This window comes from Corylus avellana, chromosome ca4, assembly GCF_901000735.1.
Source record: "Corylus avellana chromosome ca4, CavTom2PMs-1.0".
NCBI classification, from domain to species: Eukaryota; Viridiplantae; Streptophyta; class Magnoliopsida; order Fagales; family Betulaceae; genus Corylus; species Corylus avellana.
In genome coordinates, this window is record NC_081544.1 from 32,092,865 (window position 1) to 32,107,168 (window position 14,304).

Here is a 14,304-nt window from a genome sequence, read left to right on the forward strand (position 1 = left end):
GTGTGATCATATTGAAGCTTGGTTTTCTGCTGTATAATATGAAGGTATCATATTCTGCATTATCTTGATGATGCTAGCCTAGTGGATCCCGTAGCTTGAGCTCACTTGCTAAAACTGGCTCTAATTTTTGAATTACTAGTTCAGCCTCACCTGTAGTGCTTTTACAGATGTTAACATCCAACAAATACCTGAGTATAATATGTGGTAAGGGAAGTCATCCTTAGGATTTCCTTTTTCAACTTGCAAAATTGTGTGCACATTCTAACCTTTTTGTTCTTCAACATGGGCAATTTTGTCTAGCCATTCATGAAATGCAGTCAGTCATTGATCAAAGCCTTGCCTAGGATTAGTTAGCAAATTATTCTTTTAATTTTTTACTCCAATTTGGCATTATTCTTCAATGTCTGTTTAATAAGCATCAATCCTCTAGGATGCTGCTCGGAGGTCATTAGATATATCTCCTCTGATTGGGCCTCAGGCCCTTCTTGATGCTCCAAGAGATTTGCTTTGAGGAAGCTCAATGGTTCTCTATCATGGAGAGGGAGTGGCTGGATTCAGTGCTGCTATACATTAGATGCTCTTTTTATTTTATTCTCTGATGACCTCTCACATGTTGGCTGCCCTGTTTCTCCATTTTAAATAGCATTATTTCCTATGAAATTTTGCTTGGATTTAGACTGTTGCCTGGAATTGCCTTGTGATGAAGTATCAGCAATTCAAACTTGATTCAGAGAAGTAAACTCTGTGGGGCTAGCTTTTGTTAGTTATCTTTGAAAGGGCATCCTTTATTATAGCTGACATTACAGTTGGAGTTTTATATTAGTTCCTGTTACTATGCACCTGGCTACGGGGAGTTGTTGCCTAGATAAGCCTTTCTTTCTTGGCATAACAATGAGTGCATCAGAGTATTCATATCTCATAACTATGTTGTTTTTTAGTCAATTTGTCGAACTGCTGCTCAGACCTATTCTTGCAGTGTACTAAACGCAACATAATCTTTTTGATATTTCTGAAGTCTCTGAATTATTGGGACCCTATTGATGATATGAAATTTGTAACACTCTCATACCCCTGTTTCTCATCTGTTGTCTTCTATTAGGCATGTGCATATAATGAATATATTGGTTTTGGTGTGTGGATGAAAATTTGGCGAACACATTGTGAATGTTGCTGTCCATTTAGCATGTATCCATCCGAGGCCTACTTTCTCTGAAACATGATCAAAAAATTCTTTGACATGTCGATCCAGAATAATGTTTGCTATTAACATGACATGCAGACACTCTGGGGTCTCATGTGGGTTGAGGTCGCTAGGAGGTTAATCTGTCACATGATTTTGATGTGCCCTTGGTTGGCTTCTATGCTTCATGGAGAATCAACTCAACACCCTCTGCAGACTGTATACAATCGAAAATCAATGCGGTGAATGACCCGGATCATTGCGTGAACTGGGGCCGCCACAAAAGGCGGTTTGCCGAGAGAATTTATCAGAAACAGAACTACCTACACAGTAACAAGAAGGAAACTAGCATTGAATAAGGTTAGATTGAAGAGAAACTTCACCACGTTATCAAAGCAAGGACAGTACCCAGTGTCTCTCTCTCTCTCTCTCTCAAAAAAAAGAGAGGAGAATCTTGTCTTGTCAAGTCCTAACTTTGGGTCATTTGTGTTGGAGAAATGGCTTTACGTCTAATCCCAGTGTTGGACCCTCTCCCCATTGAACCTGGACTGGCACAATGGGCCAAGCCCTTTTCTGTTTTTTTGTTAAATAATTTGAGGAAGAAAAGGAACAGATGAGGCCCACTAAGACATGCTCATTTATGCCTCCGTTTTCCAATTCCTCCCATACTCCTCCATTTATAGCCGCTGATAAACGGAGAGACCGTAGAAAAGTGATTTTTCCTGGGGGTGAAAAGCCACTAACCTCTTTCAGTTAGTGGCATTTTCAAAACTATTAACCGCTTTATATAGATATATATATAAAACAAAAATATATTGTTTGTATGTTATATAATATAATATTAAGTTCTTAAAAAATGAGTTGCGCATGAAGCGAAGAACATTGACGCATGGGGAGTGAGGTTTTCAATTTGTCTCTTGGTCTTGTCCCAGACTCCCACACGGACAACGACACGTGTTTTCAATTGCCTCTTGTTTGTCCCACATCGAAAAAAACTCACCACTTCCACCTTCACTCATCTATATAAAGCACATATCCTTCCATAATACTCTAAATATTGCCTTAGTCAAACACTTAAGCTAGGCGAGCAAAGAGCCAAGCTTCGAGTACTCAGCTTGTCTAGCAGGCGAGCTGAGTCAAGCACAATTTTTTCTTTTAAAAAACGATTAATCGTTAACCGTTTATTACGGTTAACAGTTTTAACTAATAACTATTAACTATAACCGTCTTTTGCACCCTTAATTTTTTCTGAGCGGATAGTAGATAGCATAGATCCCAAATCTTAGGAATTTCCATTGTACTTGATTGCACCCAGCTAGCTTGCAGGGAAGGCCATAGATTAGGACACGTGGACTTCCCCTTTGCATTAGTTGCATGGAATATAATGTGTACTAATGAGTTACATTAATACGTCTGTGTTAAAAGCAACTGCCAACAAAACCCTCTTTAGGGTATACGTTACATTAATGAGTTACCTAAGTTTCTGAAACGCACAACAATATTCATTTTACTTTTTTATTTTTTTAATATTCTCTTATTTTTTATATCATATAAATTGTTTTTTTTTTTATTATTATTCAAATAAAAAAAAGAAAAGTACACTTTATCCTCCCAAAATTTGGAACGATTTTTAATTCGACCTCTAATATTTCAATTTTTGCAATGCACCCCTCCAAACTTGTAATTTTTTTTTCAATTCGACCAATGTTATCCCAAAATTTTCATATTGCCCTTAATTTTTTATTTTTTTATAATTTATTTTTTTAATAAAATAGAGGTAATATGAGAATTTTTGGATAACATTAGTCGAATTGAAAAAAAAATTGCAAATTTGGGGGGTACATTGCAAAAATTGAAACATTAGAGGTTGAATTAAAAATTGTCTCAAATTTTGAGGGGATAAAGTGTAATTTTCTCATAAAAAATTACTACAAAACAATTTTTTTTTTTCATTTTTTCATACCAAATATTCTTACTTTTTCACTTTTTAAAAAAATTATTCTTAATTTTTTTTACATTAATCAATTTTTCTAACCCGCCTTATGGAAATGACCAATGAGGACTGCCTTTAACCAAAGTATGAGTTCATGCAAAGGAGCTATGAGTATCATTTTTTATTTGGTTTTTTGGTAAAACTCTGTTGCAACTCTTATTATATAATATAGTGAAATCACTGAAATAGATAGCTGGGTAAACGGAAAGATGCAGTGGGGTCAATTTTAGCTCAGGGTTGTTCAGAGGTTTTACTAATCTGTCCGTCAGACAATCTGTATCCACTACTGCTCTCCAGTGTCTTCTAAGTCAAAAGTATCAGACCCCTCCATAAATTTTGAGATGTAGGACTTGTATTCCACTTACATACGTTCTTATTTAGAGAATGTAAGAGCATTTACGGTAGTCTCACGGCTTTAACAATTTATTTTACTATTTTATTTAAATATTATTTTTTAAAGTTTTGTTTATTCTTTTTCTAACTTTTATATTTATGATTGTTTATACTTTTCTAATGGTTTATTTTAAGAATATGTCTTATTTCTCTCTCTGTATTTCTTCATCTTCTTTCTCTATTCTCACCCTATTTTGCAAATTAGCAAACTCATTATATTATGCATAATACCTTATGTTTTACAAGTATTAACATATGGGAAGTTTCCCCTCACACTTTTTGATGGAAAAAAAAAAAAAAAAAAACTTAATAATATTTGTTTAATCACACTCTTTGGGAAAGAAAAAGAAAAAGAAAAAGAGAGATAAACGAAAAACAAAAAGGGAGAAAGAAAAATTATATTAGTTTAATCAATTGGTGAGTACTGTTCATTTCACTACTTTTTTTTTGTTAAAGTAATGAGGCTGAAATGTGGACATTTAGGTCATTTTACTTAAATTGTCTCACCAAAATAACCAAAAAATAGTTTTAGTGAGATTGCAAAGAGTGCTCTAAGGTGGTAATATTTTTAGTAAGATTATTTATTTATTTATATTTAAAAACTAAGCAAATAATATTTAGAAATAAATGCATTTTTTGTTCATATGAGATTTGTCTCTGAGTTTTAAAAAATAATTAATCACTCCAAAAAAAAAAAAAACATATGTTTAGGGGGTGGTCTAATCACTCTCGTTTAATATATTAATGAATTTTGTCAACTTTTTTAGCAACCGACGATAAAGAATAATTTGTTATTTTCTGCTTTCCCCAAAGAGTGATTAATGAGAGCTTTTGTCAAAATTCTAAACTACATGAATAAACAAATGCATTTATACCTCAAATTTATTATAAAAAAAAAAAATCGTTTTACAATAATTAAAATTGCCAATGAAAATTTAATTTGCTTCTATTGTTATAAAACGGTCAAAGACAGAATTTTCATGGAGTAATATTTAAAACCTTCTTCTTCTTATTGAAGGCAATGGCGTAATATATATATATATATATTGGGAAGAGGTGAAGTGAACTTGAGAGTTGAAATTAATTAGTGTGTATTTATGTTAACTTTGAACATAAACCAATTACCTTAAATGGTTTATATAATTCAACATGAAACCCTGCGCTTAAAAGTAAAAAAGCCAGAAGTCTCGTGGTTTGGAAACATAAACAGTGAGGCTTTTATGGTACGGCGTCCATGAACCGTTGGCCTGCTCTGTTTCTCTGAAGCAGCACATAGGGAGGGGTCTACGCACGTGGAACTGGTACAATCACTTGTTCTACAGTGAAAGGGAGAAAAGAAGAGTTTGAAGACTGTAGAGAAGAAAGATATATATATATATATATATATATATATATATATTAAAAAAGAAAAAAAGAAAAAGAAAAAGGGTAATCGGAAAAATGAGGTACAGACAATTCCTCTATGTTAAAACGATGAAAGGAAATCTCAAAGGAGATCAAAACCCCTGTCCTTTTTTCTTCACCACCTCCCTCTCTTCTGTCAACCTGTGCACGGTTACTTAACTTCTTACTTACAACCCAATAAATAATGTACAGAAATCGAAATCCCCAGCATACCCTTCACAGTGCCTTTTGATATTTCATATATTTTTGTTGATACAGAGTACTATCCTATCCAACTCAGATCCAAACAGAGAGAGTTCAATAATTGCTTTGAAACCACCCATTTGCTCTGACTTGTTAACATCTTGGGGAAATGTGGGTAACAAACCTCTAATTTCCATAAGGGGTATTGAGTTTGCAGTGAGGTCATATCTTTTTAAGCCTGAATTCTGAATATTATTTTGTTTTCTGTATCAGTGAGGCCTACTGACTGGGAGAGCTTACTATGACAGTGTAAACTCCACAACCTTTACTACCCATATGTGGCATCACGAGGCTTTTAGATCACTCTCCTTGTTTGGATGATTCGCGGAAGTCAGTAAAAAGAAAACGGCTCTTTTCTTTTACCTTTCTCTCTCTCTCTCTCTCTCTCTCTCTCTCTATTACAAATAGCCTACACATGCTGACTTCAGCTTGTTTATTATTGCTAGTCTTATAGCCGGGCTGTACTCTACCGATTTGTTACTTCAATCTTGAATGATTTGAACTACTGTTGTATATATATATATATATATATATATATAATGATCACATGACATGAAGGAATATGGACATGCAACATGGCATCATCAATATCATCACCATACTGCATTCACAGTTGAGCTACACCGTACTGTTACTATTACCACTTTTTACCCAAAAACAATGAAAATTAAATATTTATGGCTTGAATGACATTCCCTCTTTCAAATAACGAGATGGATGACTTATTATAAACCTAACAATTTTTTTACATGAAATTTAAGTGGGTTAAGATTAAAAAATTTAACCCATTAATTAAATAAATCAAATTAAAATTAATTTATATAATAATTGTATGCTTTAGAAAATGATGCCAGAAGACTAGGGAGAAAAAATGATGCCACAAAAAGTAGTAGTTTTGACCCATATCCTGACCCAAGATGGGATATTGTGTAATGGGGTTGAGAAATGTCCCGTCATCAGAAATGGTGACAAAGGAGCTGAGTTTCTAATCAAATTCTCGTTGCACAGACTTGAAAGAAGTTGTTGAGAAATTGACATAAATTTCCTGAGCATGAATATATATATATATATATTCTTAGGAATTGTGATCATTAATATTCATGGACCAAGATCCCATAAAAAAACACATGCCCGAGTCTGTGTTTGGGGTGTAAAGGTGTTGATGCTCAATATATATATATATATATACGAGATACTTTTGTTGTGTATGGAGACATGACAATAAACAATATGTATTTGATGCTCTAGCTGGTCGTAGTTGTTGATATATGTTCGTATATAGTTTCAAAATATATACACCCACACAAATTAAAAATTAAAAATTAAAAAAAGCTATAGGTCCAACCAACTAATAGAATAAAAGGTGGCTGTATGGACTATGGATTGAATGAAAATCCATTAATTTAATTAAGAATTCCAACATTTATGGTTCGCAGGTATTGGTCCTGCGTGCCACAATATTATCCTATAATTACATGTTTGTCAAACAAAATGAGGCCTAGGTTGGAGTTGTTGTAGTGGTATAGTTTGGGTCTAAAATTGGACCAAATGTGGTGTCAGTGAGCTAGCTCATGATTAAGAGATTGGCATGGTTGGAGAATATTTGTTGGTATAAGCACTGGACAAGTATATGCCACGTGTGCAGTAAATTAACAAACTATATAGTACTGATTGCACGTGCAAAACGTAGCTAACCTAATTAAAAAAAAAAAAAAAAAAAGGTTATGTAAGTTAACGTTTAATCGGGTTTAGTGGCCGGTAAAATAAAATTGGTGGGAGTGGGGAAAAGCGGCACGGCAGGACCACGCATTTGATTTCACGTAGTTCCAAGGGAACAGCCCCAACAGAATCGTATGGATGAGTCGTAGGATTTTGTGTATGGTGGGGTATATGGATTTCAGATTTCAGATTTCAGCCTTTGATTTTCATGCATTTGTGGCTCCAACTATTTGCTTGCGTGGGTCATTCAAAAAGCATGTTCTCTCATTTCTGCTCAACATAACAAACCTCAAGCACATGAGCTTGGGATGCTTCTGCCTGTGGGTGCCCATCCATCACCCACAACAACTGACGGAACACCCACAGCCAAAGGCACAGCTAAACGTACAATATTGCTGCTGCTGCTCCCAACCACTCTTAAAAGCCTCTTCCAACACTCATGCTTCTAATTGGTTTGTCAATTTAACTACATTTTCATTTTACCTCATCTGACAACCACCTGTAACTGATATTGCCCATTCAACCGTATATATATATATATTTTTGGTCATATTAATGCTTCTTCATTAATCATTAATCATTATCATAATTAATTAATAATGTACTTGTACGTATATCCTTAATTTAGATATTATGAATGATATGTGGATTTCTTCAATCAACAATATAATATAGAGTAATCAAATCAATTAACCCATGTCACTTTCTGATGATGTAAATGGCCAATATTGGGTGTTCATTATTGAAGTGTGCCTTTCTGTGCTCGATCGAAAGGGGCTGCCTGCTACCACTGCAACACCAACACCAACCCCTTTGGAGTCTTTGGTCGAGGTGAGAGACTGAGAGTGAGAAGAGTAGAGAGAAGATGGATGTTGTGCTGGGGCGTGAGTAGCACGCGTTTTCATGATGACGTGGGCCTAGATGTAAGGACAAATGACTCTAAAGCTGACTGGACTAGATAGGGCATCCTAAGTTTGATTCAGGCGGTCAGTTAATAATTCTCCATGCAAAAAAGCAACAAAAATCTCTCCGTGAGTTTAAAAACATATGGATCCACACGTGCAAACGAAGGCAACAAAGACATGGGGTACACGTGGGACTGGATTGCCAGAGAAAGAGAACAAAAGAAAGCACAGGATGCATGATGGGATTGAGAGCGGTAGATCCTCTCCACTCCACGCCACTTGAGTAAATTTTTAACCGTCGATCCACACAACACAAAAGAGCTTACGTCCCTGTTCCTCTGCGTGGAACAGGACGCAAGCAGTATCCCAGGAAGGATTCACTTCCTTTGCATTTGGTCTGAAAAGATGCAGACCAAGGGATCCATTGTCCTTTCACTGAAAACATGAGATATGGTCCATTACAATTTTGATGTTTTCTATTTGGCCTCTTCCCCTCTCAAACCACATTGTGCCAACTCATAACTAACTGTTTTGCTCCTTCTCTCTTAAGGGTCTTAATCACAATGCTAATCATTTTTTCTTTCTATCTTTTTTCCCCTTTGGATGCGCTTAATTATCATATATATATATATATATATATATATGGGAGATTATTGTTGAGACGGCAAAAGATATAATAGTCATTCAATAAAGATAGTCTCTAGATTTTGATTTGGTAAAAAAAAACAAACTACACCTACAAAATCGTCAAACTTCAATCTACACCGTACAGAAAGAACCAAGCAATTTTCACCTTATAGTCTCTAGATATCTTCTTCTTTTTTTTCTTGAAATTACTGGGTTCAAGAAAAAAAAAAATGATACCAAAAAAAAAAAAAAGTTAAGAATTATTCATCTTTTTAAACTCACACTATAAAAAAATTCATATATAGTAACCATTGGAAGATACGTTTTAAGCCCAAAAAACGTCACTATTAATGTAGTGACTCTTGGTAAAAGACTCTAAATATAGGGTATGGATTCAAAAATATAATTGTTTCTATAGTGAAAATAATACTAAACAGTATTCCTTTGGGCTAAAGCGTCACCTTCTAAAAGATAACACTTGAAAAGTGGGCGTCAATTAAGTCGGACAGAATTTTAGAATATATTGGATATTTTTCATATTAGCAATAATATCTTTTCTACGTTGTATGTCTATAATAAAATCTATATGATTTGACCTCACTTACGTACCATCTCTTCAATTAAGATTGAATCACTCCAAATTTTTTTTTTTTTTTTGGGCGCTGTGGCTTTCTTATATTTTATATTTTCTACATTGTAAGTGCTGTTTACTTAAAATCAATGGATCAAGTCCTTTAATTGTTTATTTATTTATTTATTTTTTTTTCACTAAATGGGTTATAATCTTAAAAACTACCAACACGAGCACAAGAACAGTGTAGTATGGCATGAGTTGAGAGCATGAAATTATTGATCTTTCTCTGAAACATTTACAGAAGTATTCTTGTTTGTAATTGGTATGATAAGATCTGTATGGTCATGGTTGGGTCGTTGCGTCCTTTTCAAGTAAACATAACCTGGCCTGAAACTCATACACTGTGGCCTATGGCCTATGGGGCTCCCTTATATATGCAGATGCTGCTAGCTTTCCGCATAAGGATAATCTGCATTTATTGTCAAGAGTTACAAAATTCATAAAACAATAGAGCTGTTCATTATATATATATATATAAGTTAAGTAAATTTCAATATATTTTGATTAATAAGGTAACAGTAGATACAAGTGTTAGAGTAGAGTGGTCATGGTGACATCAAGAGAGTCCAATTATCTCATAAGCATATTCACATGTATCTTAAATGCTATTGGCATGAACCAGTACAAATACAGACTAGACCCCATGAGAAACGAAAATTTTAGAGACATATAATTAAACATGTCTTCTTTGTTTGGGACCCAGTGCTCCAAGAGAGTTGTTGAGGGTGGAAGCCACCCCAATTTGGGTCTGTATTCCTTTAGAAATGTTATTAATATATTATATATAAATTAAACTATATAAAATTTAATAATAATTGTAGATATATTTATATCATTTTCTTTCTGATATTCTAGTAATTAGAGTTGTTGGGGTGACTTTAGTTGGGGTGTTTCCGAAAAAAAGTCAGGGTTGTCAAAGTTTTGACCCAAAGGTGTTCAGTTCTTCACAGCACAGATAGTACATTCCTGTTACACTGGGACACAATTTAAATGAAACGTCTGCCATTGGGTTATCCGGGGAAGTGAAAACTGAAGAAGATTATTCAATAAGGACAACTTTTTTTATATATTAAATAGAATATTTTTAGTTTTTCTGTTTTTATTTTTGGGTAAAAGGCAATGAAAGGCAGTCTAGAACATACCTTACAAGGAAACATAAATGGGGAACATCCTTTTGACTGGTTTTATTGGGGGTCTCTTTAGAATGTGCAGATGACACTTGCAGTGAGAAGGGAGAAGGGGAAACATGGAAACATTTTACTGTTTTAGCTCGTCAATATTTTATTATTGAATTAATTAACCAGTGGGATCTGCTTAAATGAGAGAATCAGAATAGTAACTTCCTGCTGCAGTAATATCTGAGTTTCACACTCCAAAAAAAAAAAAAAAAACTAATAAAATTTGTTTCACTTGATATTTGCAACTCATAGTTTTTTTTAAAATTGAATTGGAAAAAAAAATTTCAACCTATTCTATAAAAATGACATGTGTCCTCTACATATGAGAAATACACATTTTTTTAAATTGCTTAAGATATAGAAAAAAAAAGAACACTTTCAAGGAATTTGCATTATGAATTCAGGTTAATTACTAAAATCTAGTTCTGAATTATGGGCTTGTTAGGATAGCTTTTTGATTTTTAATAATAATAGTAAAAAAAACATTAACAAATAATTTAAAATTCAAAAAACATTTAAAACTGTTTTTATTTTTATATGATATCGCATACTAAAAAACAAAAGGCATTCCTCAAAAAGTTTTACAAAACAAACCTGTAATTTCTTACGTGAAACAAGCAAAGAAAACAGAAAACAAATGGCATTCGAACTAACTCTTAATGGTTTAACGGGTGAAAGAGGTCTCAGCGTAGAATCCCAAACTTGAGATTATTTTTATACACTCGATAGAGCAGAATCAAATTATAACTGAAAAGAAGACTTGAATGATGCTAATGAGCATTTGTAGTGTTAGAGTTAGGTGTGAAGAAGAGACATGAATGAAGTAATTCTTTCCCAAAGGGTTTGGTTGTTGGGTCAACTTCAGGTGGTTAACTGGCCAGGTTAAAATGCTTGTCTTAAAGTTAAAATAGGGACTGATGGAGATGGGATGCTGTAGCTTTATTTACTAGTGTTGACATGGGGCATGTTGTGTCCAAGTCTCATTTTCTTCTGGCTTTGAAAAGAAAGGTGTCTAGCCCTGCACGAGCCCAAGCTAGCACACATCACATTATGAGTCTTTCTTGTCAATTTAGAGAGGGACAGCCTAAGAACCTTCAGCCCATAAATAGAGAGAGAGAGAGAGAGGGGGGTTTGTTAATTGTTGTGCCTCTCACTTTCACACGTGTGAATGTTGTGGGTTATATATCCAAAGAAGAGCTTATCATATAAAGAAAAAAAGAAAAGAAAAAAAAAAAAAAAAGTAAGAAGAAGAAGAAGGTGAGCAAGAAGCCAAGATTTATATAATATTATAATAATCTGAACTTGTTAAATTAAGATGTCAGGGCGGATCAGAGTGGTTAACTACTTCATAGTGTACGCACTCTCTCTCTCTCTCTCTCTTTCTAAATAGTCTGAGCCTGTGAAAGGGGGGGGAGAAGCCTTGGAGTTGTTGTAGGTTTCTGTTAAAGACAGTTCGCTGTTTTGGGTGTTCCAAAGCTTTCTCTTCTATCTTTCAAACTTGGTCCAACCTCCAACATGTCATTTTTGATAATTCTTTTCTGGCGATGGATGATGGAGATGACTTTGTAACAGTTCTTTTTCATCATAGTTTGTGAGAGAGAGAGAGAGAGAAATGCCATGAGCAACAAGAATGAAATAGATCGCCTCAGCAGCTACTCATTTTATGCAGACATGGGTTCTCTCTCCCTGGCTCCCAACAATGGAGTAGCTTCTTCAGCCGCAGCAGTCTCTTCTTCACAGGAAAGTAACCTCTCTAAGAATTCTGAGGTGGAAAACGGGAGAGCTTGTTGGGGGGGTTTTCACTCAATTACAAGAAGCTTTGAAGAACACCACAGCAGCGACGCTGAGGGCAGTGATGGTTTTGGGCAAAACAATGCCAACCTTAATGATAAGAAGTCAAAGCTTTGTGCCAGAGGGCATTGGAGGCCTGCAGAGGATACAAAGCTCAAGGAGCTTGTCGCTCTTTATGGCCCTCAGAACTGGAACCTTATAGCAGAGAAGTTGGAAGGAAGATCAGGTAATTTCATAGTGAGCCAAAAATCACTTCTTATTTTTCTTTTTCTTTTTTTAAATTTCTTTTGGGTAAAAAAATATTGAATTGTTGATGTTACCTTCCAGGGAAGAGCTGCAGACTGAGATGGTTTAACCAGTTGGACCCAAGGATAAATAGAAGAGCTTTTAGTGAAGAAGAAGAAGAAAGGCTAATGCAAGCTCATAGAATTTATGGGAATAAATGGGCTATGATAGCAAGGCTTTTCCCGGGAAGAACTGATAATGCAGTGAAGAACCATTGGCATGTTATTATGGCAAGGAAGTTTAGGGAACAATCCAGTGCTTACAGGAGGAGAAAGCTGGGAAATCCAAGCGGAGATGCAGCTGCCACAACAAGAACAGAACCGCTACCTTACTGTCTCAATCTCTCCAACGGAGAACTCACCAATATTACTACTACTACTTTCCCCTTTGGAGCCTTTAATGGTGGTGGGGTTGATTATGGCTTAAGCAGTGGAGGAGAAGCAATCTCAAGGAACAGCAGCAGCAAGCTCCTTCCCTACACTGCTTTCTGTGCACAACAGACTCCTTTTGACTTCGTCCCGGGTGGGTCTCTTTTCCCTCTAAACCTTTTTTGTTCCTGCACTTTTGTGCATTTGGGTTTCTGTGCTAGCTACTCTCCTCTCCTCTCCTCTCTCTCTCTCTCTCTTTTTTTTTTTGTTCTCATGGTTGTTTTTACAAATAAATTGTGTACATTTTGGTTCAGGTTGTAAGGGCAATGAGATGATGGGGAGGTTGATGAGGCAGGGCAGATCTTGGGATGAAGGTTTGTATCCCCACCAGCAGCAGCAGGCTCCTTTTTTGATGGCAATGCAACAGTCAAACTCAAACAACAACCACAGCCCATACAGTTTATTAGAGTCGTCGTCAGCAGCAAGGCCTCAAGTTTCAGCCAGTGAGCCTTCATCATCAGCTGCAGAAAGCAGGGTAGGCAGCCAATTTGAGGGCATTCCACCACCATTCATTGACTTTCTTGGAGTAGGAGCCACATGAAGTTAGAAGCGATGAAAAGCTGAAAACAAGCTTTCACAGAAAACCATCATAAGAAGATGTGGTCCATGATCAAATGAGAAGCCATTAGAGGTAAACAGAATGGATTGTTGTTCCAGTTAGATGACAGTACAATATCTGCATCACTTTGTTCAACTCATATCCCCACCACCACCCTTCTTTTTCTTGTAACCCCCTCCCCCCCCTTGCTCACATCAGACTCTTTCCCAAGGTGAAGCAATAAAATAAGTTATATGTTATTCGTCACAAATGCCATGTCACCTTTCTCTCACTTTTTTTTTTTTTTTTTTTTCTCTTTTAACTTTCTGTTATTGATCACTTCTGATAAGGAAAGAGTTTTTTTTTTTTCTTTTTTTTGGGTTTGCAAGTAAGATATACAGCCAGCTCTACCACCACCTTTCCGGCCCTTCTCCGCTGATCTTATCAGCATCCAGTCCTCTTCACTCCACCGACATTTCTCCCTCCAAGAACGAGACCGATCTGGGTTTTCTATTACTCTTACGCTCCCTAATGATCCATTTTCATTTATTTATTTAATTTGTTTTCAAGCTTGGTGCTTTGTTGTTGGGGTTGGGGATGCCTTTCCCACCAAAAATAGAATATATATATATATATATATATATAAGAAAGAGAAATTTAAGAGCTGGAATCCCATTAAAATAAGAACACAGGTGGCATTCCTTTGAAAAAAGGAAAAGAGGACAGGACACCAGGATCAAACGGACACCAGGGACAAACACAGGGAAGGCTGAAACGGGGTCATAATTTTTGTCATTCTACTTTATATTTTAGATTTATTTATTTATTTTATGATAATAATAATAATAATAATAATGTAGCTAGGTGAATATTAGATTATGGTCAAATGTAATTTGTGTAGGTAGAGCGAGTAGAACAGTAAAAGACGAGAGTGGAGAGAAAATGAATGCGTGGGATATAAGGAAGGGAAGAAAGGACAAAAAGAG

At 35.4% G+C, this 14,304-nt stretch overlaps 1 protein-coding gene across 1 annotated transcript; it reads left to right on the forward strand.

Annotated features, from left to right (window-relative positions):
• The first annotated feature begins 11,559 nt into the window (after positions 1-11,559).
• Positions 11,560-13,579, forward strand: LOC132179142 (transcription factor MYB105-like). The gene is made up of 3 exons (XM_059591790.1): positions 11,560-12,293; positions 12,395-12,874; positions 13,035-13,579. The coding sequence occupies exons 1-3, from the start codon at positions 11,894-11,896 to the stop codon at positions 13,319-13,321; spliced, it is 1,167 nt and encodes a 388-aa protein (XP_059447773.1). The 5' UTR covers positions 11,560-11,893; the 3' UTR covers positions 13,322-13,579.
• Positions 13,580-14,304: the final 725 nt, after the last annotated feature.

Excerpts from the sequence above, each read along its gene's own strand:
- LOC132179142 (XM_059591790.1), top strand. The coding sequence starts at position 11,894 with ATGAGCAACAAGAATGAAATAGATCGCCTCAGCAGCTACTCATTTTAT. Across the intron at positions 12,294-12,394 it reads GAAGTTGGAAGGAAGATCAG|GGAAGAGCTGCAGACTGAGA; the intron begins GTAATTTCATAG and ends GTTACCTTCCAG. Across the intron at positions 12,875-13,034 it reads TCCTTTTGACTTCGTCCCGG|GTTGTAAGGGCAATGAGATG; the intron begins GTGGGTCTCTTT and ends ATTTTGGTTCAG.